Raw genomic sequence first — 21149 nt, 5'->3', positions numbered from 1 at the left:
AGGCGGGGGCGGGACGGGCTGACACCGGCTGGGGCGGGGACACGGCGAGGCCGGCGGTGCTGGGACCGCGGAGCGGCGGAGCACGGGCAGGGCTGTCGGACCGGGGAGCGAAGGTGAGGAGCTGGGGCCGGGACCCTCCGCCTATTTTGTGCCCCAGGCGACCCTTGGGGAGCCTGTGGGACTGGGGTCAGCGTGTCCTGTAACGCAAGGACTCCCTAGTGCTTGGGGGCAGCTTTGGGATGTATTGGGGGCAGAGAAAGGGGCTCAGCTGCCTTGGCCCATGTCGGGGCCAGGTGTGGGACATGTTGGTGCTCCCTGGGGTACCCTAGGAGGGGTGCAAGGAAGGAGCTGCAGACAGGAAGTAGGAAAAACACTGTCAACCATAAAACCAATGATTGCACAATGTGTGGGTGGCCTGGGAGCCAGTTCTGGATCCGGTAGTCCACGTCAGTGGTGGGTTTACTGGTGTGGGAGCCCTGAGAGCAGCTCGGTGTTGGAAGGCAGCCAGGCAAGGTTCTCCCATCCCCAAATCCTGCTGCATCTCATGGGCAGTCACAGGAGGAGATGGTGCTTGGCCCACGGCCACCACTGCTGTCTCTGACACCTCTTGGGGAGCCTGGGAACGGTACTGGCCTGGCTGGATCCTGCTCCGTGGCTGGACCTTGTTTACTCCAGCTTCCTGCCACACTCCTGCCACAGCTCCTTCAGCTGCTGTCAGAAAGCCAGAGGAATCTGGCAGTCCCAGAAGGTCCAGCTGCTGTGCTGAAGAGACACTGTATTTCCCACTCCTCCGGCCACCCTGCAGGCCCCCAGCCCTCTCTGAGCACTAGGCAGAGGCTGCAGGGGGCAGGTCCCTGCACTACAGGCAGTAGCAAGCCAGCATGGCTGGGTACCTTTTGGTAACTCCTCGTACATTTGGGTTTGCTGTGTGTTGCCATATGTTGGTACATGTGGGGCAGCAGGGTGGAACCATGGGATTACGTAGCAAGGGATCCTTGCTGGCAGCCAGAAAGAGGAGAGTGATCAATGCCTGATTTGGAGAGGTGATGTTCACACCACCCCTCTCCCAGCAAACAAAGGGCTGGGTGATGGGTTCGTGCCAGGGCTTGGATTCAAGACCCACCAAACCCATGCTGTGTCATGGTCCCCAGGACATCATCAGTGGGAGTTGCAGATGCTCCTTGCTGAGCCGAACCTCTGGCCTGCAGGTGAGAAATTGTCATTTTGATACGAGAGCATTTTGAGGAGCAGCTCTCCACTGTGCAGCCTTGTGAGGGGTCTGGAGCTTGTGTCCGTGTTTGAGCTGCAGCTGTGGTTGGGTCAATGTTGGCTCACCCGCCCTTGGAGCGGGCTGGCCTGGGGCGGGCTGGGTGCAGTAGGTGGGGCTGCATGCCCCCCCCCTACCTGAGCACATGGCGAGCACCCAGCAGTCTGTGGACACCCTGAAGCTGATGCTGGCAGGGCTCGGCCAGAGCACAGCTGTACTGCGCTGGTGCGGGAGGGCTTCGCCTGAGCGATGAAATCAGCGGGTGTGGCCAGGATTCCTCGGCTCCCGCCGGAGGTGGCTGGTGGCTGATTTATGGCGATGTTATTGCCAGGATCCATGGCGTTGTCCCAGCAACCACAATGCAGCCCCCACCATCGCTCGCCTGGGTGGGATAGGGCTGGTTGGGTCTCCCCCACTGAGCTGTCGGCCCCAGGCCGGGAGGCAGCAGCCGGGAGCCCGCTCCTCACTCGCCTCCGGCGCTGTGCAGGAGACAGGCTCCCCCTTCCCAGCGGCCCGGCGGAAGGGCCGGTTGTTTACCAGGGCAGAGGGTGTGGGAAGGGCTGAGCGCACCCTAAGTGCATTAGCAGATGGGGAGCAAACAGGCAGCCAAGTTGGCTGGAGGCTGCGACGCTCCGCTGTGTGCACCCGTTAGCTCGGCCACTCAGGCTTCCTTGCGTGACTCATCCAGCCGGCCGCAAGTGGGGATGAGAGGCCATGCAAGGGGATGCCATGCGCCTGTCTCTGCCATGCTGTTGCTTCATCCCAGCATGGCTGATACTGTATGGCATGTCCTGCCAGTCTGTGCTCCTTCATGAGCACGGGCTGAATGCCCATGCCCTGGCCGTGTGCTGGCCAGTGGCGCACAGTGCAGCTCTGGAGTCTGCTGGGACCTGATGTGGGGTGAGTCAGGATGTGCTGTGCCCAGCTTGGGTCTTCTGGGTGGGCAACAGCAGGTCAGGCAGGAGCAGACCCCCAGAGCAGCCCTGCCTGTGGGCTTGGGGCAGGCAGGCAGATTGCAGCCTGTGTGCAGTGTGATGCTGGGGCTCCCCGGGAGCACGGTGGGGCAGCGTGTCTGTGTGCAGCCCTCGCTGCATTAGTAGGACCCCTGCAGCCTCTCAGGTGAGGCTTTTGGCCGTGCCAGGTGAAGAAAGGGGCTTTTGTCTTCCAGGAGGCCGGGGCTGAGCAGGCAGCCCTGCGCAGGGTGCACGAGGACCGTGGGCTGTTGGGTGGTAACCGAGCCCGACCCCTTGGCATTTGCTGCCTTCACCGCTTCCCACGGCGGAACAAGCGGCGCGTTCTGCAGGCGGCGGCGGGAGAAGAAAGGCCGCCTTGTCCGACCGAGCAGGGGGGCGCCGGCTGGGGCGGCCGCGCTCCCGCCCCGCATTCCTGCAGCAGGGCCGGCTGGAGAGGGGCTGCATCCCCGGCAGGACGGGCTGGGGTGGCGCAGGCGGTCCCTGTGTGTTGACGAGACAGGTGAGGGGCTCTGTTGGAGGGCAGTGTTACGGGACTGGGGGCACTGGGAAGTGGTGAGACGCCAGGGTCACCCTCCAGCTCATGGGTAGGCAGGGCTGCTTGTGGACTGGGGAGTGCTGTGTGGAGAGTTTGGGCAGCAGGTGGTGGGCGGAATCGGAAACAATCCTCCAAGTGGTTGGGATGGGGGTCCGTGGTTCTCGCCCGGTCTCACCAGTACAGCTGTGCTGGGAAGGAGTTAACAGCGGCACAAGATCCCACCCTGGCCCCGCTCCCTTCCTATGCAGCAGCCTGGCCCCTCCTGGCTTTTCCTCCTTCCTGAACATTGTGACGGGACGTAGGTGTAAGTGAGGGGCAGGGGCTCGGCTGGGCTGCGGGGTCTCCAGATGCGGGGAAGTGCGGCACCCCAGTGCCTGGGGAACATGGGCACCCTGCGGAGGGTCCCGCTCGGCACCAGGACCAGGTGGCAGGTAAGGAGAGCAGGGATCGTGCCTTGGCAGCCGGTGAGCACTCGTGAACTGCTCGCGGGGTACCTTATCTCTATGCCCCCCTTGCCCAGCTCAGCTGTCCCCATCCCACGTTTGTGGCTGTGGTCCCCACGGAGCCCTTGCTGTGGGGCGGCCAGTCCTGCTGTTGCAGGAGACACCCGGGCTTCATCCCAGTCCTGGATCCCACGCTTGGTGTTTTCCAGCGTTTCATTTTTTCCACAGTGCGTAATAGCCGCTCACTCGCCCCCGCAGCTGAGCCCAGAGTGGGGGGGTCCCTCCGGGGCTGGCGGGACAGGGGCGATGCTGGCGAGAGCCGAGCCCGGGGCTCCTCCTGGCGGCCCCGGGACCAGCGTCTGCTAACGGCGATGGAGCGCTTCCCACCCACGCTACCCGGGAAGGGTTAAGGCCCAGTCAGCTAGTCCAGGGCGGAAGGGAGGGACGTGGGGAGAAGCAGACGGTAAATTTAGATCCGCGGAGCATCCCGACATGGCGTGAGTGCCGGGTGACGGAAATTGTTCCTCCTCCAGTTGCCTCCCATTCACGCAGAGAATGTGTGGCAGCGTGGCTGTTCCATGGGTGGTGGCCCTGCCTGCCGGGCACGGGCCTGTGGGCCACATGGGCAGGGACATGAAACACTCAGCTGGGCTTCTGCGCTATGAACTGTGCTGGACTGAGTGGGAGCCAGAGCTGGGCACTGCTGGCATGCACAGGGGTGCCCTGGTGTGCCATGGCTGGCAGGCAGGTGTTGCTGGGGACAGTCAGAACCTGTGCTTGTGTGTGTTTTTCCACTGACAGCCATTGGAGTCTGGCTGCCCACAGCTCTCAGCATTTAAGGCATGCATTTCCAACACCATGCCCCCAAAACTGAGCCCATGTGTAGTTTTCCTTCTGCGACTGTGTCTTGTCCTGATGTCTGTCTGATGGGTCTCCCCAGGCAGATGGGGATGTGTGCCCAGGTAGGATGCATGCCTTGGCAGGCAGGGATGCTCACTGGCTCCAGGCAGCTGCTGACATGATGAAGGAGCTCAGGACATTAATCCTCTTTGTGGCAAATGCTAGTTCTGAATGGGTAGGGTTTGTACTCAGGCTGCTGTCGGGATGTGAAGGGAAGATACATAAAGGGCATGTCCAGTGTGGTCACTCGCACTGCCATTCTGTTTTTTCTGGCAGCCCGTGTCCAGTACCATCCGACGTCTCCAAGAAGGCACCATGGAGGCGTCTGGCAGGACCCCCACCAGCCCAACCCACAGAGTCCAGACTGTCATCCAGGTGAGCACGCAGGAGCCCTCCCCAGTCGCAGCCAATCCTCTTAGGGGATGCTCAGCAAAGCCCATTGAGCTAAGCGGCTGGCAGCTCCGATCCTCTTAGATGCAGCCCAAGCCCCACGGATCTCCAGCTCCCGCGGCAGCTCACCTCTGCTTCCCGGGATTGGTAGCACAGGCAGGAGAGCTCTCCTCTCGTTTATCTTGCTGCTGGACAGTCCTGCTGGCATGTGGCTGTGCCTGGGCATTTACCCTGGCTGTGTGGCCGTTTTGGAGCAGCTCAGCCAGGTGGACAGTGCAGGGGAGCGGCTGCAGCTGCGGGAGCTGTGAGCATCCCTCCCTCTCATACAGAGCAGCCCCCTGGACCTGATCGACACGGGCAAGGGGCTGAAAGTGCAGACGGAGAAGCCACATTTGGTGAGCCTAGGCAGCGGTCGCCTCAGCACTGCCATCACACTCCTGCCCCTGGAGGAAGGTGAGTGCCAGGGGATCTCCATGGGCACACTGGTGACAGAGACACTGAGACGCCCTCTCTGATGGCAGGGAGGACCACCATCGGCACGGCTGCGACAGACATCGTCCTGCAGGGCCCCGGGCTAGCACCACAGCACTGCTACATCGAGAACGTGCGAGGGACACTCACCCTGCACCCCTGTGGCAACGCCTGCGCCATCGACGGCGTGCCACTGCAGCGGCCCATGCACCTCACCCAAGGTAGGAGCAGGCTGCGGTTCCCTGGAGTCTTTCCCGTGGAGCTGTGATGTCGAGCACTGGGGTGTTTAAGGAGCGGTGCAGTAGCTGCATGTCCCAGCCGGCATACTCCTGGCCACTGCGCTCTTTGGTGGGAGCCGGCCAGGTCCCGGCACAGCGAGAGCGGGCATTCCTGCGTGTATCAAGTGAGGTGGGAAGGGAGAGACCCGGGCGGGCTTTGAAGAACAGTGGAGATGCTGAGCCGACTTTGGGAAGGGAGATGACAGAGGAAAACACCTCGGGTGTCCTCCCGCCGAGTGGCTGCCGGGACGCTGCCGGTCTGCCTGCGTGGCGACAGGACTCGGACGCGGCCAGCCCCCGCGGCCGCTCCCAGGGAACGCGGACAAAGCCTCAGGCCCTTCCCACGCCATCCCCGCCCCGCGCCGCTCGTGTCCCGCTTCCCGGGGAGGACCCTCGGGCGGGGCGGGCGAGGCCCGGCCCCCGCCCCTCCCCGGGGGCGGTGCGGCGCTGCCGGGCGGCGGCGGCGGCGGCTGCGAGGTGAGTGCGGGGCTGCGGACCGCGCGTGGGTTCCGCGGGGGGTTCGCTCCCGTTCCTCCGCGGGACACAGAGCCACCGCGTCCCCGGCAGGCGGTGGCGCCGCGGGACTCCCGCCCTGTCCCCGTCCTCCCGGGAAGGGGGGACCCACCCGCGTGGGCGCTGCCCCGGGGGGACAATGGGAGCCACGTGGCCACCGGAGGAGGCTCCGGCACGGCGGCCGCGGGTCCTGCCGGCTCCCGCAACGGCAGCGAGGGCCGTGGTAGGCGGCGGGGTGCGGCAGGGATCCGCCGAGCCGCCCATCCTCCTGTCCCTGGGGGCAGGCAGGGACACGGCAGAGCGGGGACAGCATCTGGGCAAGGCCACAGCGGGATGAACTGCGGGGCTGTCAGGCCGACGCTCGTGGTGCAGTTCGGGGATTACTCGCTTTGCTGGAGCGACCTGTGGCTGCAGCGGTGCCGGCACGTGGGGAAGGCACAGGGCAGCGATGTTTCTCTCGGGCCAGCCGTGCCTGGCTGGGCGTCGCCTCTGGCCCCCGGCACGTAGGATGCCCTCGTTGAGCCGGGCTTAGCAGGACTCCGTCCCGCCCTGGTGTTCAGACAGGGCCCCCGCGACGGCGATGGCAATTAGTCTGTTCTGCCTCTCGCTCACCTTGCTTCGAGCTGGGCTGACGGATACTCCAAAAAACACGTCCCCTCCGGCGAGGGATTTTGAGCCGCGGCTGTTGGTACGGAGCGAGCCGCTCCCCAGAGCCCTGGCAGGCGCTTCAAAGTGGGGTGTGTCGGCAGCAGCCCGCCCGCCGCCGCCTGATGCTCCCCGCTGCCAGCACACGCCTCCCCAGCACCACGGGCAGCAGGTGAACTGACCCGCCAGCGCCCACGGCTCCGCTCCCCTTCCTGGGGTGCCTTCCTCCCGGGGCTGCTCGGCAGCCGTGCCCCAAGAGGGCTGCTGCTTTGGGCCAGGAAGAGACGCTTTGCAAGCAGGGACAGGAGCTGTCTTGTCTGCAGCTGGCAGCCACGCAAGCCCTGGAGCGCCGCCAGCTGCCCCCGGCCCCCGCGGGGACCCCAGCTGTGCCTGCGCCTGCGATGCGCTGCCGGCAGCTGCTCTAGAGTGACCTGGATTTCAGCCTCCCCCTAAGCCTCTGCTGACAGCAGGAGCCCGCTCCCTTCCCGAGGGCCAGCCATGCCCGGCTGCCTCCCTGCACTCTCCGGCACCCCTCTGAATCTGCCGGCCAGCAGCTGAAGCCTCTCTCCTCTCTCCCAAGGGTGCACCATCTGCCTGGGCCAGGCCACCTTCCTCCGCTTCAACCACCCTGCTGAGGCCAAGTGGATTAAGAGCATGATCCCAGCGGGGAGCAGAAGCCCATCGGCTCTCTATGGGCTGCCAGGAAGTAGGTGACCCCCCCGTGTCCCAGGTGGGGCAGGGCAGATGCTCCCTGACCCATTCTATCAGCCTTGCCAGTGCCCAGTGCTCTCCCAGCCCTGTCCTGCTGCACTCAGGAGTGGGGCTCGCACCCGGCTGTGGTGTGCCATCCATCCCCTCAGCATGGCATGGCAGCTGCACTGGTATTTGTTAATGATTAATATCACCTCAGAGAGGTTGACTGTGGGGGCACTGAGGCACGGCTTTGACTCCTGCCCAGCCTGGCCATGGCAGAGCCATCGCCCGTCGGAGCCCCCCCAGCTGCCTGGAAGCGGGTGTTTATGTGCTGGAGTGCCTGTGCTGTGGCTGTGAAGGCCGTTCTTCTGGCTGCTGTCCTTCATCTCCTGAGCTTATCTTGCTGTGTCTGCCTGTCCGTGGGGCAATGGGCCAGGTGCCAGTACCGTGCCCACTTCCTGGGGATGTCCAAATCTCCTGGGCTGGTAGCCCTTATCCCTGCCCCAACCAGCACACCCTGGCACGGGGAGAGGAGCTTGGCTGCCTTCCCGTGCCACGTGTGTGTTGGGAAGGCAGCATGCCTGCAGCTGGGGGACGGGAGGAGGGACACGGGGAGGTGCTGTGGCTGAGGAGCATCATACACCATGCAGCATCCCAAGTGGGCCCTGCATGCTCACTCTCTGCCCTGGCCTGGGTGGGATCACACTGACAGGGCTGCAGCACCTTTCCAGGCACGAAGGCAGTGCTGGCTTCTGTGGGGGAGTTGCTGGGTGCCAGGGGGTGACGCAGCCCGGGTGGCACGCTGTCCTGGCTGGGCTCCGTGCCTGCTGTGATTCGCTGGTCCCCTGAGTGACAGGCACATCGGTGCTGCGCAGGGAGGACGGGGAACCCAGGCTGGGGCACCCTGGCCGAGGTGTGGGGAGGCTGTGGGCGACGTGGTGACAGTCCAGACGCGCTGCAGGTCAGCAGCTTTTGGCTATTGCGTCTCTGACCCCTTGCTGGGAAGCCAGGGTGGGCAGGGGGCGAGTGGTGGGTGCCAGTGGGTGGTGTGGGCAGCCACTCTCCAGGGAGTGGAGCAGGGAGCTGCGACAAAGGGAGGGTGGCTGGGCTGTCCTCTCAGGTTTCCGTCTCCTGGGTGATGGGGTTAGCGGGATTCCAGCCTCCTCCCTATCCCAGCTCCCCAGCTGGAGTGGGAAAGGGTGGCAGCAGGGTGCAGCAAAGAGGGGCTGCAGCCTAGCTCTGAATGCAAGGCTGCATTCAGTGATGCCAGGCTGCCCTGTAGGATCCTGCCCTGGCAGGGGCTGCGGCCGAGTCACACCACACTGATGCCTGCTCCTTTGTTTCCCTGCAGAATCCGAGGCCCTGGTGAATGGTGGCCGCCAGCTGTCGGAGCGTGGGTGTCACAGCCACAGCTCCCTTGTCAGCTCCATCGAGAAGGACCTGCAGGACATCATGGACTCACTGGTGCTGGAGGAGTCTGCATCCCCGGGCATCCAGAAGCCGCCTGCCTGTGGCCGATCCCCCCTCTCCCCTGTGGTGAATGGGGGTGGGCGCTGCCTCCTGTCCCCTCCACCCAGCCCTGGGGCCGCCTCAGGGGGCTCCAGCTATGAGAACTTCTCTCCCCTCTCCTCCCCAGCCAGCAGCAGTAGCTACACCAGCCCCTCACTCAGCAGCCAAGAGCAGGGTCCAGCCGTGCCGCCCCCGCTCCCACTTCGCTCCTCCAGCTACAACCACACTGTCCAGCCACCCACTCTGCCTGCTGGGGGTTCCAGTGAGCCTTGGCCAGCTGACAGGCTCGGGGACCACCGGGTGGGCAGCCCCCGGCTGGCGCCCAGGGCGGTGCCGCGGCCGCGGGTGGCCCTGCAGGAGCGGCCCCCCAGTCCCTTCCGGGAGCCACGGGACCCTCTGGCGCCCGGCCGGCAGCCCGGCAGCAGGGCAGCCCCAGAGGCGCGGCTGCAGCCCCCCGAGAGCCCACGGGTGGCCCGGAGGAACATGGAGAGCATGCGGGAGCTGCCTCCCCTCAGTCCCTCCTTGTCACGCCGGGCTGCCAGTCCCCGGGTGGCCCCTGACACACCCTCCCCACAGCCCCGGCTGGGCAGGGAAGTGCCCGGCAGCCCCCGTGCCAGGCGCAAGGGCCCGGAGGAGCCGAAAGGGGCCGGGGGTCCCTCACCCCCGGCGCTGGCAGAGAACCCCACGCCCCGTCCCAGTTTCGGTACTTGCCTGAGCCCAGCATACGGGCTGGGCTCCCCAGCTGTGCCTTCGCCCCGGCAGAGCCCCCGCACCCCCAGGAAGCCTTTGGGGGACCCCCGGCTGCCAGCGGGGCCCCGGGAGCGCAAGAACAGCATCACTGAGATCAGTGACAACGAGGACGAGTTGCTGGAGTACCATCGGCGGCAGCGGCAGGAGCGGGTTCGGGAGCAGGAGATGGAGCGCCTGGTGAGCCTTGGGGCTGGGGGGGGATACGTGTGAGTGTGGGACACCCTCTTTGCAAATACGTGTTGTCATTTGTACCTTTGAAACCTGGCCTTTGCCTCTTAGGGATTTGCCACAGCTGCCAGGCTGCTGGCTTATCCAGAGGGATTACGGCCAGGAGCAGCCATCGGTGCTCAGCAGCTCTCTGGGAATGCAAAGCCCCCAAGCTGCAGCAGCCTGTGGAAGTTGGTGGGGCTGCCAAGGCCCCAGGGCTACCGGCAAAAAGGTGGTGCCCCTGCCTTTGCAAAACTCTCCACATCTTGCCCATCCCTGCCAGGGCCCATCTGCTGGTGGTGGTGCCATGGCTCTGTGGACATTGCATCTATATTTAGGGCTGATGGAGTTTTAATGGAACTGGCATCTGCCTGGATGAGGTTTGCCGTGTCTCTGCCAGCCCTGCAGCCAGGCCGTGTTTGCTCAGCCTGACTCACGCCTGGCGCAGGCAGCCTGAGTCACCGCCTGGAAATAGCGGAGGCGCTCGGCACTGCTGCCTGTAATTAGTGTGTCTCAAACTCCCAGCACATCGTGTGCCTGGCTCTGCTGGGGGTCGAGCTGGCTGTATTGCACTTTGTAATGTTGCCCACCCATCCCAGCATGCTGGCCCCTATTCTGGTGACCACCATTGGCACAGGGTTTGTCTGCTCCTGCCACAGCACATGCTGCATGGGGACCATTTTTCCTCACAGGAGCGGCAGCGCCTGGAAACCATCCTGAACCTCTGTGCTGAGTACACCAAGACAGATGGCATGGAGCCAGGGGATGTGCACAGGCTCCTGGCTGGTGACACAGATGCTGGCAAGTGGGTGCCTAGGGGTGCCATGGCCCTGGACCATGCTGTTGAAGAGCTGCAGCAGAGGGAGAGCCTGGAGAGGTCGGATGAGGAGAACCTGAAGGAGGAGTGCAGCAGCACTGAGAGTACCCACCACGAGGTAAGGGGGCAGCTGTGCAGTTCTGTTACCGTGCCATGCTGCACTGTGCCATGCCAATCAGCCCTCTCCACAGCACGAGAAGCTGACAGGCCCCCGGGCCAAGGAGGCGCAACGACTGGAGGAGGAGCGGGCCAGTGTCCTCGGACGCCTGGACCAGCTGAAGGGCCGTGTCAAGGAGCTGGAGCAGCAGCTGCAGGAGACATCGCGAGAGGTGAGGGGTCAGGGGACACTGCTGAGTCCATTGCTGCTTGCTGCCCTCACCAGTCAGCACTGAATCCTAAAGGTGTGACTAGGTGCAGGTGGAGCAGCAATCCTGACCGTGCTTTGCCTGTCCAGGCAGAGATGGAGCGGGCGCTGCTGCAGGGCGAGCGGGAGTCAGAGGTGCTGCGGCTGCGGCAGGAGCAGGAAGCCGTGCAGCAGCTGCAGGAGAAGCTCTCCAGCCTGGACACCAGCATTCGCAAGGAGCGGGACAAGGTGACTCCAGTCACAGGTCCCCATTGTCACCAGCTGTGCCATGCCCTCCCTGACTCTCACAGCCAGTGCTGCAATGCCTGGTGCTGCAGCTTTCCCCTGCGGACGTGTTCTCCAGACCCTGGGCTCTGCAGAGGCTTTGGGGAGCAGCCCCTGTGGTTTGCACTGTGGGGGGATCTGTCTGCCCGGGCTCGGTCAAGCAGCCCTGCTGGAGGGGAGCATGGCCAGTGCTCAGGAGGCCTTTCGGCTGCTGCCTGTTGCTCTGTGCTGTGATGGCTGCTGCCTGCAGCGGACAGTGCTGAAGCACAGGCCATGGCACTGCCCATTCCCTGCCCATGCTAGGGAACTGTGTCTTGCAGCAAGTCACCTCACTCTGCTGCGCCTTCACGTGTGATGGCAGCTGTTGCTGTAGTGTTCAGCTTGCTGGAGGGAAAGCACTGCAGGTGTTTAACTTGGTGGCTTTAGGAGGGGGTCCTGGCCCCCTTCCCCCTGATGTTGTCTGTGGTGCAGTTACGGTCTGAAGGCACCCATGACGCTGTGTGTGTGGCACGTTCGTCCCAGCTGCTGGCTATCTGTCAGCAGCTATCCTAGCTGCTGGGTTGCTGGCTATCCCACAGCCTTGCAGGCATGGCCTTGGAGAGCTGCTGGGATCCAGTTCCTTGCTGCCTTGAGGCCATCATCCCCGTGCAACCTATGCCAAGGTCCCACCAGCAGCTCTGTGCCACAGTGATGTGGCATCAGCATCTCATCATCCCTCGGTGTCTGGCCAGCCCCATGGTTGTGGGTGCCGGGGCTGTCAGGGTACCTGTGGCCTGGCACAGTGGTCATTTGGGGGTTTTGTTCTGGTTCTGGTCTTCCAGCCCTTTGTAGGCATCTTCTGTAGCCAGGGACAGCCTCATGCAGAGCCAGGAGAGGAGTGCAGGGAAAGCCCTCTCCCAGCCTCTCTGCTGACCTAACCGCCCACTTTCCTAACCCATCTGCACTACTTGCACTAACAGCACCTGCTCTGAACTCTGCTATCACCTCTGACATCTCTGCATGCCCAGGAGCCCCCAGGCAATCCTCTCCTGGGGCACCTGCATTTACCAGCCTTGCCTCCCCGCCAACATGTCCCTTCATAGCCCTTTTCATGATGTCTCATCTCTGTGTGGAGCACAGGGTTCCTTGCAGCAAGCCTTTCTCAATGCCAAGCTCCCATATATATGGTACTGCCAGACCTGTGGGAGGTGGTTGCCCTATGCCAGTCCCATGTTGCTGGCCCCATTTCACTGCTCCTGTGGCCCCTCATCCCAGGCCCAGGAGTGTCTGCTCTGCTGCTGACTCATCATAGCCTGAGCATCTCTGGCTGAACCACAGCCTCCTGTTTTCACTGCTGCCCCATGGGCAACCCTCTCCTTCTAATGGATGAAGATGGTCCATGTCCTCAGGCTGCATTCAGGACCTGCAGTTCCTAGCTGGCAGCAGTTAATAAAGCCAGTTTGTGGTTATTGTGATGCAACTGTGAGCAGGATTGGGATGACTTGAACCATGCTGTCAGCATTGATCTTTTTGCTGCTTGCAAGTTTGTTTTGGAAAACACAAAGCTGAGGTCAAGGGTTGGCTGTAACCCCTCTAACACTGCTGGGTCCTGGCTCCTGTGTCTATTGATGTCTCCATCCTCCTGAGGCCCCTCTGTCTCCAGCTGAGCTCCTCTCTAACCCATAGCTTCTGCATGGCGCCCATTTGAGAAGTGTGTTTTCTCTCTTCTTTTTTTTTTTCCTTTTTCTTTTCCTTCTTTTTTGTTTTGTCTTGTTCTCCCCTGATTCAGGAAAGGGCAAAGGTTGATGCTGAAAGGAAGGAGCTAGAGCAACTCCAGGCGCTTTACCATGAGTCGAAGAGCCACCTTGATAAGTGCCCCGAGTCAATGCGGGAGCAATTGCAGGAGCAGATGCGAAGGGTCAGTGTCTCCCCCCACCCCTCCCGGACCATGGCCCACCTCCCTCCGCTCCAGCTCAGGCCAGCTCTTCCCTGCCAGCCGGGGCTGCACCGGGAGCGTCGCGCCCGGGCTGGAGGCGGCTGGCGCCGGGCACCGCCGTCCTGGTAAGCTCGGCTCGGCACAGCTCCTTGGGAGCGGGCAGGGCACGAGCATGGACCCTGCCCTGCACAGGAGGGCAGGCTGGGGAGTCTTGGGGGCTGCTGCATCCTCTCCTGGCTGCCTCCAGCTATTTCCTGAGAATGTTTATTTACGCAGTGATGTTGATCCATGTTACTGCTAGTCCTCAGCATTTTTTCCTATTATCCGGTATTTTCCGGAGGTGGTTGACTTTCCCCAGCCCATGGCTAGTGCCTGCCCAGACAAATCCACATTGCCACAGCCTGCTCTGGCCAGGCACTGACATTCTGGGTGAGGGTCTGGTGTGCAGTGGGCAGGGGGGTGATGGGGCAGTGTCTGTGTGCAGGAGCCCTCAGGAGCCACCAGTGCTGTGTCAGTGGCTGCCTGTCTCGTGGAGCAGGGTGGAGCACATCCCCACGGGGTGCATGGCACAGTGGCTGCCAGGGTGGCACTGGCAGGCCTGGAGCTGAGTGCTGTCAGTGCATGGAGGCTGGAAGGACACACAGGAGTTTGTCCAGCATGGTGCTTGTCTGTCGGGGCTTTGCCACCTGTAGCCTTGGTGACACAGTGTTGCGTGTTGATGGTTATGCTGGCACATGATGTTCTGCTACCTGTCAGGGCATGGCTTTAGCCCATATGTGGTTCAGCAGGGGCAGCTGTTCTCTGAGGGCTGGTGAAGCCCCTGGCTATGGCAGTTCACCTCATGGGGGTGACTGCTCCATCCTGGCAATTCTGGGTGTCTCCATTGCCACCTTCTGACAGCAGGCACGTCTGTCACTGTCTCTTGTATCTCAGTATTTCTTGTGTTTCTAGTGCCCAGTAGAAGGCAAAACTGCCTGCCTGCCCACACCAGGCACACGGGAGAGGCTTGCCCACCCGCTCCTGTTCCTGGCCAGCACCAGTAGGATGCGGAGGCATGGCAGGAGGTTTTGCTGTGGGAGACCTGCCTGCAGGATGCACAGGTGCCCATCCAGTGGGACTGATTCACTCACAGTGCTCTTGTGTGTTCAAAGGAGGCAGAGGCACTGGAGACGGAGGCCAAGCTGTTTGAGGACCTGGAGTTCCAGCAGCTGGAGCGAGAGAGCCACCTGGAAGAGGAGCGGGAGGCTCGGGGGCAGCAGCTGCTGCAGAGCCGGGCGGAGTGCCAGCGCAGCATGGCCCGCAGGAAGGTAGGGCTGCAGGGCAGGGCGCGGCTGGGCTGTGCCCCAGGGGCTGCACCCGTGGCTCACCAGCAGCCAGCTCATCTCTGCTGCCTGCTCCCCAGGAGCGGGTGGCTGCCCTGGATGCCCAGGCTGCCCAGATTCGGCTGCAGAGTGCCCAGGAGGCCGAGCGCCTGGCCAGGGAGCGCAGCAGCGTCCTGCAGCTCCTGCAGAAGGTAATGCCATCATCCTGTGCTCCAGGCAGGGCACAAGATGATGCCAGCTCTTGACAGGTTGCTGGCAGGCAGGGTGAGCTTGGGGGTGACTGGCCTTGGAGTGCCAGTAACCATCAGCTGCCTCTGACCTGTCACCCCACGTGCAGGAGAAGGAGAAGCTCGTGTCTCTGGAGAGGCGATACCAGCTCGTCACAGGTGGCAGAAGCTTCCCTAAAATGTCCTCGGCTCTCCGAGAGGTAAGTGGGTAGAGGAGCCTGTGGTGTTTAGAGGTGCTCTTCTAAGCTGCTGTTGTCACTGAGGACGAGCCTTGTGCACCACCAGCTTTGCTCTGCAGCATTTCCTGCATTCCCAAGTACCTTCTGTCCAGAGGCAGGTGCTTCCAGCTGCTCAGAGTCTCTCCATTGGCTGCAGAGGTTGGGAGGGAGGAAGGGAAATGCAACAGAGCAGCAGCATATGGGACAGGACAGCAAGTGTGGGGATATCTTGGTGCTGGTCCAGGGGACATTTAGGTGGAAGTGAGTTGCCCCATTACACTGCTCGTGGCTCTGAATGGGGAGCCAGAACCATGATGCCCTCAGGGGCTGTGGTGCTGCATGCCCTGCTGCTGCCAAGAGGCTCAAGATGACAGAGTCCCCTCATGCCTGCCTGCAGTGGGACTCCTGCTGCTGCCACCTTGCTATCTGTGCCCACCTTGCCTACGTGATCTTTACCCTTCAACAGGAGACCCTCCACATCTCAGAACCTTATGAGCTGTTGGAGGGAACTAAGCCCCTGAGCCCCCTGCCAGCAGCAGCTGCCTCCTTAGCTTCTCCTGCCACCTACTCCTACCCCAAGGCACAAGAGGTAACTAACTAGAGGGACTAGCTGCATGTGCTTGCTCACTTACCCCTCCTTGGCTGAGACTGCTTTTGTGGACTGATGTCACCCCCAGACAGCAGGGCAGCCCCACAGCAGCAGGGCTGGAGCAATTATCATAAACATCTCTGGCAGCTGTGCTCATTAACACTCAGTCCCTGATTCCAGGTGCTCTCCTGAGCCCGCTGGACATCCCAGCTCCTGCTGCTGACCTCTGTGTTAATCCTGGTGCAGTGGTGTGGGGCACAGGCTTCCCCCTTGCTCACTGCTTGCCATCTGGCTGGGCACTTCCTGACAGCATCCTGTAGGGTCCTGCTAGCCTGGCTTTCCCAAAACAAGAGCAGCTGTGGCATGTTTGGTTCAGAAAGGACGAGGAAGTGGATTTCAAGCTGGCTCAGCACAGCTTGAGGTGCTTTTATCCAGTGTAGTTGCACTAGGGAGAATTTGTGGCCAGTGACCCTGTGGAGGACCCTGAGGCATCCCTGCCCCTTGTAGGCACTCAGCAAAGCTGCACTGAAGGCTGGAGCAAGATGGGTGCCAGCACACCCAGCCCAGTTTGAGCACCACAGGGTGCTGCCCAGCAGGGACACCGTGGGCAGCAGGGCAGGGCTGGGAAGGCAGTTTTGGGGTGTGAGCGCACAGGAAGGTTTGCTCTCACTGTGCAGTCAGTGCCATGATGCCAGCACACAGCTCTAACTCTTCTCCTTCTCCCTTGCCGTGGATTTCTAGGAGTACATGAGGCTGTCTGACGTTTTCAGGTTCTGCAGTAATGCACATGGCCCCAGCCTGGACGCTAAAGCTTCTGCTGCTGCCCCTGCTGCCGCTCAGCGCTCTTTCTTGCTTGCTGTAGCTCCCACAGCCGACGAGGTACCTGCCCCAGAGCATGCTCGGGTTTGCTCCCTCGGGTTGCCTGCTGCATCCCAGGCAGTGAGGCAGCTGCAGATGTGCAGCCTCCCTGTGTGCCCTGGTGCTTGGAGCCCACATCTCTCTGGGGTCAGGACACTTGTCTGGCTGCAGCTCAGTGGGGAGCAGAGGCTCAAGCTGCCCAGTCTCCTTGCTGGGGTGCACGTCTCACCTGCTCTGGATGTAGTGGCAGGGTTTGGGAGCAGAGTGGCTGCCCAGCAGTGGGAGGGGTGGCCCTTTGTTGGATGCCGTCCTGGCTGCTCGTCTCAAGCAAGGAGGATTCAGAGCAGGCCTGACCCAGTGCCCAGCACCAGGGTAGCTGCAGCACCAACTGCTTTTCATCCCAGGACAATGAACCTTCCTATGGGGGTTGCAGCTGCCTGCTCCTTCCTCTGTGCCTGCTTGCCCTAGCTCTTATCCTGGTTTAATCTGCTTCTCTCTGGCCAGTATGTGACCGTTGAGCAACTCTCGGGTATCCTGGGCAGCCTCCGCACCCCTGCTGCTTCCCTGCTGGGCTGTACCCCTCTGGCTCCTTCATCCTCAGGCTGTGCTCCTCCTCTTCCTCCTCTTCCATCTCTCCCTTCTCCCTTCGTCTCTGCAGAGGTTGGTGCCCTGTTTCCCTCCCTTTGGCCCCTTGCACTTTCCCTGGGAGGTGATGGAGATGCACAGGAAGGGGTGAGCTGCAGATGGAGCTGAGCAGCAGCTCGGGCTCTTGACAGTCTGCTCACCCTTGGCTGCAGAGCTGAAGCAGAAAGCAGCTGCTGGGGCACAGTCCCAGTGGGAAGCCCTGCATGGACAGCCCCCTTCCCCTGCCTGCTGCCCCACTGCCCCTGGGGCAAGGGGTCTTGGTGCTTGATCAGTTCTCACGTTCTCTTGAGCAGCAAATGGCTCCTACAGATGCTGGGTCCTAGCCAGGGAGTGCACAGGATCCCCAGGGTTAACTGCATGTTAAGTTCTGGGGGAATGGTGCAGGCATAGGCAGGGATGCTTCAAGCTCTTCTCTGTGCATCTGTCCCTCTTGCTGCATTTGTCCTTCATCATTTCTCACACAGCCTCTCTCTTCAGATGGAGCAGCAGCTGTTGGGAGGCCCTGTGTGTCTCCCGGCTCTCGATTTAGAGAAGTGGTACCAGGAGGTTATGGCTGGCTTTGAGACCTCCTCTTCCTCTGTCTCTCCTCCTTCTTCCCCTCCTCCACTTCCAGCTAAAGCTCACTCCCCTCACAAGGCTCTCCAGGTAATCCTGGCTCCCTGCTGCCAAGGCTCAAGCTTTGGGGCCACTGGTTGTGGCAAAAGTGGGGCAATGTGGGGATGTTCCTGTGGACCCTGTACCCTGAGTGCTGCCGGGATCCTGGCTGCCACAGTGGGCAAAGGCAGAGCACACCTGTAGGGTAGGCAATATCTGCCTCTTCTCGGTCTGCATCCCTGCCAGGATGGCACCAGCACAGAGCAGGATCTGGGGGAGCAGCCCTCTGTCCAGGGGGACTTTTGCAGTTCCCCCATGTCTGTCTCACGTCTGTGTCTCTGTGCTCAGCTCTATCGTGCAAAAACAGAGGGTGGTGCTGGTGTCCTCAGCCCTCGGATGAAGAGTGGGACCCCTTCGTCCTCGCAGCTCAACCTCTCCATGCTGGAGCGCAGCCCCTCACCCAAGGTACGGCTGCCAGGGGGACCCAGGCACCCTGGCCATGCTCACACAGGGCTGGTGCCTGCCTCCATCCCCATCCTTGCAGCTGACCACCTGCTGTCCTGCCCAGGGCCCCCCAAGCCCGGCTGGCAGCCTGTCCCGCAACCTGGTGGCCACGCTGCAGGACATCGAGACCAAGCGCCAGCTGGCCCTGCAGCAGAAGGGTGAGCTCTGGCTCTGCCTCCTGGCTCTGTGGGGTGGTGGGACCCCAGGAGACGCTATCCCTGCTGCTACTGGGCAATAGAGAAGGGAGCCTGGCCAAGGGTGGCAGCAGCAGCAGTGCTCCGGCAGGATGTGGTGCCTCTCTCATGGTCTCTTGCTTTTCCCCCTCTCTTTCCTCCTGACCCTTCCGTCTGATGGCCCATCTCCAGCCAAGCTGCCCCCAGCAGAGCCCTTGCAGCCGGGCAATCTACCAGGTAGAGATGTGGGGTGACTTGGACTGCCTAGAGCAGCCCAGAGGTAGCAGCATGGCTGTTTGCTGGCACCTTCTGCCATACATAAGAGGGGCATGACCAGTCCAGGACCCCAGGTGCATCTCAACATCTGCTTAGAGACAGCCCAGTGCATCCCTAACCTACTAATGCTTCTCCCAGCTTGTTCTACCAGCCTGGCGCATGTGCTCCTTCCCAGGCAGATTATGGTGCTTGCCAGAGAGTTGTGACAGCAGCCCCTACCATGCTTTCATGGCTCTAGCAGTGCCTGTAGTGTGTTCTGCCTGTGCCGTCCCCTTACCTACCATGATGCAGTTCTGAATGTGGCACATTTAACTTGACATCTTCGTGTGGCACAGGTCGGCAGGTGATTGAGGAGCAGAAACGGCGGCTGGCAGAGCTGAAGCAGAAAGCGGCTGCTGAGGCGCAGTCCCAGTGGGAAGCCCTGCATGGGCAGCCCCCCTTCCCCACTGCCTTCCCCCGGCTCGTGCACCACTCCATCCTCCACCACCACCGTCCCCATGGTGCCGGGCCCCGGGCTGAGGAGCTGGACCATGCGTACGACACACTCAGCCTGGAGAGCTCAGACAGCATGGAGACCAGCATCTCCATCGGCAACAACTCTGCCTGCTCGCCTGACAACATCTCCAGGTAACCCTGGGGCCAGTTCCTCTGGCCAGGGGACAGCCTGCTCTGCTGGTCTGCTGCTGGCTCAAGGTCCTTCCTGCTGGGGCAGCAGCTGTTGCTGTTTTGCAGTGCCAGCGGGATGGAGACGGGGAAGATTGAGGAGATGGAGAAGATGCTGAAGGAGGCACATGAGGAGAAGTCGCGGTTGATGGAGTCGCGGGTGAGTGGGGCACCAGCACCACGGCTGGGTGGCAAGCAGGTGTCGGGTCGCTGGGGCTGAGTGCCTGTGCGTGCTGGCAGGAGCGGGAGATGGAGCTGCGTCAGCAGGCGCTGGAGGATGAGCGCTGGCGCCGGGAGCAGCTGGAACGCCGGCTGCAGGACGAGACTGTGCGGCGGCAGAAGCTGGTGGAGAAGGAAGTCAAACTGCGGGAGAAGCACTTCTCACAGGTGTGAGGGGGCTGCCATCCCCCTCTCCCAGCCTGGACAGTGAGGCACACCCAGCTCGCTACTGATGTCCCAGCTCGCAGCAGGGGGACGTGGCTCCTGCCACCATCGCTGGGCTTTGCAGGGCTGTGTGTTGCTTTTCCAGGCTCGTCCCCTGACACGGTACCTCCCCATCCGCAAGGAGGATTTCAACCTGCGGCTGCACATCGAGTCCTCAGGTCACAACGTTGACACCTGCTACCACATCATCCTGACAGAGAAGATGTGCAAGGGCTACCTGGTCAAGATGGGCGGGAAGATCAAATCTTGGAAGAAGCGTTGGTTTGTCTTTGACCGCATGAAGCGCACCCTCTCGTACTATGTGGGTGAGTCCCTGTGCTGCCTCGCGCCCCCTCCCCATGCCATCACCCACGATCGACAACAGTTCCCTCTCTCGGGCAGATAAACATGAGACAAAGCTGAAGGGTGTTATCTACTTCCAAGCCATTGAAGAGGTTTACTATGACCACCTGCGCAGTGCTGCAAAGGTGAGAGCTGGGCACTGCTGCTGCTCCGGCGGGAGCCCCTGTGGGTATCCCCATTCTCCTGCATTGTTCTCTGTCACGCTGGTAGCAGGGAGTAGGGCAGTGCATGCCAGGGGTGCTCCTGGAATGGTCCATGGCCCATGATGGTGCCAGCTTCAGGGTGCCAAGGCAGGACCCCAGTGCTGGGCTTTGTGGGGGGACATTGAGGGGATTACTGCTGCTCAGAGGGGAGCAGAGTGCTGATTTCATCCTCTTCTGCAGAGCCCCAACCCTCCGCTCACTTTCTGTGTCAAGACCCACGACCGACTGTACTACATGGTGGCACCATCAGCCGAGGCCATGCGCATCTGGATGGATGTCATTGTCACGGGGGCAGAGGGCTATACCCAGTTCATGAACTGAGGGGGTGCTGTGCACCCCAGATCCACCAGCTGGATGGACTTCTGAGCACGCCGAGCAGCGAGGAGCTCCTGATGGGACCATGGTCCCTGCTCCGCCCATGCCAAGGGCTGTGGTCATGGACCTGCATTGGGCCCTGCTGGGTGGTACTGAGCATTGCCTGTTCAGGCAAGGGAATAAGTTTTTTATGTTGATTTTTTTAAAAACAAACTTTATTGGAACAATATCAAAGTGCTGAAATGTAAAAAGCTGCCAAAGAGCTGCTGGGGCCCGAGCTCTCAGCCTTGGGGTGGTGCTGGTTTTGAAGCTGATGCTGCCATAGGCCGTGCGGTGCCACCGCCTGGCCACCGTCCCACTGCGGTAGACTCAGACCCACCTTTGTAAACCTTTTGTAATTTCGGATCATTGTCCCCTCTGTGCCTGGGCCAGATGGGGGCTGCCCAGTCATAAAGCATTTCGTGAACCAGGCTATCCCTTGTGTGCGGCTTCGGAACTGGCAGCACGTTACGGAGGCTGTCCCTGGGCCGGGGTACGGCCGGGGGGGCACTGGGCAGGGGCTGGGGCTGTGAGCGAGCTGAGGAGCGTGCACGAGTCATTGTGGGCACCGCAGGAAGGAGCGGGAGGCGGCGGCAGGAGCCAGCGGAACACCGCACGGGGAGAGGCCAATGCAAGGAGCGGAACCCGGAGGAGGGAGGGGCGTGGGATGCGCCGGGCCCGGCTGAGTCCACGCGAGCCGCGCCAAGCCCGAGCCGTGCCGAACCCGGGTCAAGCCAAAGCCGGGCCGGGCCCGGGGCGGGGCGGGGTCTGGGGGCGCGGTCTATCCGGGGGCGCGGCATGG

General features: G+C 62.1%; 1 protein-coding gene across 12 annotated transcripts; it reads left to right on the top strand.

Moving 5' to 3' along the window:
• The first annotated feature begins 16 nt into the window (after positions 1 to 16).
• Positions 17 to 20782, top strand: PHLDB1 (pleckstrin homology like domain family B member 1). Of its 12 annotated transcripts, XM_056509867.1 has the most exons (27): positions 17 to 113; positions 1152 to 1208; positions 4396 to 4494; positions 4839 to 4962; positions 5031 to 5201; positions 6997 to 7122; positions 8461 to 9545; positions 10268 to 10510; positions 10584 to 10721; positions 10847 to 10984; positions 12789 to 12917; positions 14087 to 14242; positions 14338 to 14448; positions 14595 to 14684; positions 15169 to 15291; positions 16033 to 16170; positions 16654 to 16809; positions 17272 to 17439; positions 17737 to 17853; positions 17957 to 18050; positions 18258 to 18302; positions 18677 to 18968; positions 19074 to 19164; positions 19245 to 19391; positions 19534 to 19753; positions 19830 to 19915; positions 20174 to 20782. In XM_056509867.1, the coding sequence occupies exons 3-27, from the start codon at positions 4435 to 4437 to the stop codon at positions 20312 to 20314; spliced, it is 4389 nt and encodes a 1462-aa protein (XP_056365842.1). In that variant the 5' UTR covers positions 17 to 113; positions 1152 to 1208; positions 4396 to 4434; the 3' UTR covers positions 20315 to 20782. The 12 variants fall into 12 exon arrangements, with proteins under 12 accessions (XP_056365842.1, XP_056365846.1, XP_056365845.1 ...); XM_056509866.1 differs by lacking the exons at positions 17 to 113; positions 1152 to 1208 and adding an exon at positions 2792 to 3207; XM_056509871.1 differs by lacking the exons at positions 16033 to 16170; positions 16654 to 16809; positions 17272 to 17439 and having other exon boundaries at positions 1071 to 1208.
• Positions 20783 to 21149: the final 367 nt, after the last annotated feature.

The sequence above is a fragment of the Oenanthe melanoleuca genome, chromosome 24 (assembly GCF_029582105.1).
Source record: "Oenanthe melanoleuca isolate GR-GAL-2019-014 chromosome 24, OMel1.0, whole genome shotgun sequence".
NCBI classification, from domain to species: Eukaryota; Metazoa; Chordata; class Aves; order Passeriformes; family Muscicapidae; genus Oenanthe; species Oenanthe melanoleuca.
Note: the sequence above shows the minus strand (reverse complement) of the source record. Positions and strands in the feature narration are given on the sequence as shown.

Bases quoted from the DNA above. Each gene is read 5' to 3' on its own strand.
- PHLDB1 (XM_056509866.1), top strand. From the start codon at position 3,124: ATGCGGGGAAGTGCGGCACCCCAGTGCCTGGGGAACATGGGCACCCTG. The intron at 10,511-10,583 runs GTAAGGGGGCAG...CCCTCTCCACAG, and splicing joins CTGAGAGTACCCACCACGAG to CACGAGAAGCTGACAGGCCC. The intron at 19,916-20,173 runs GTGAGAGCTGGG...CCTCTTCTGCAG, and splicing joins ACCTGCGCAGTGCTGCAAAG to AGCCCCAACCCTCCGCTCAC.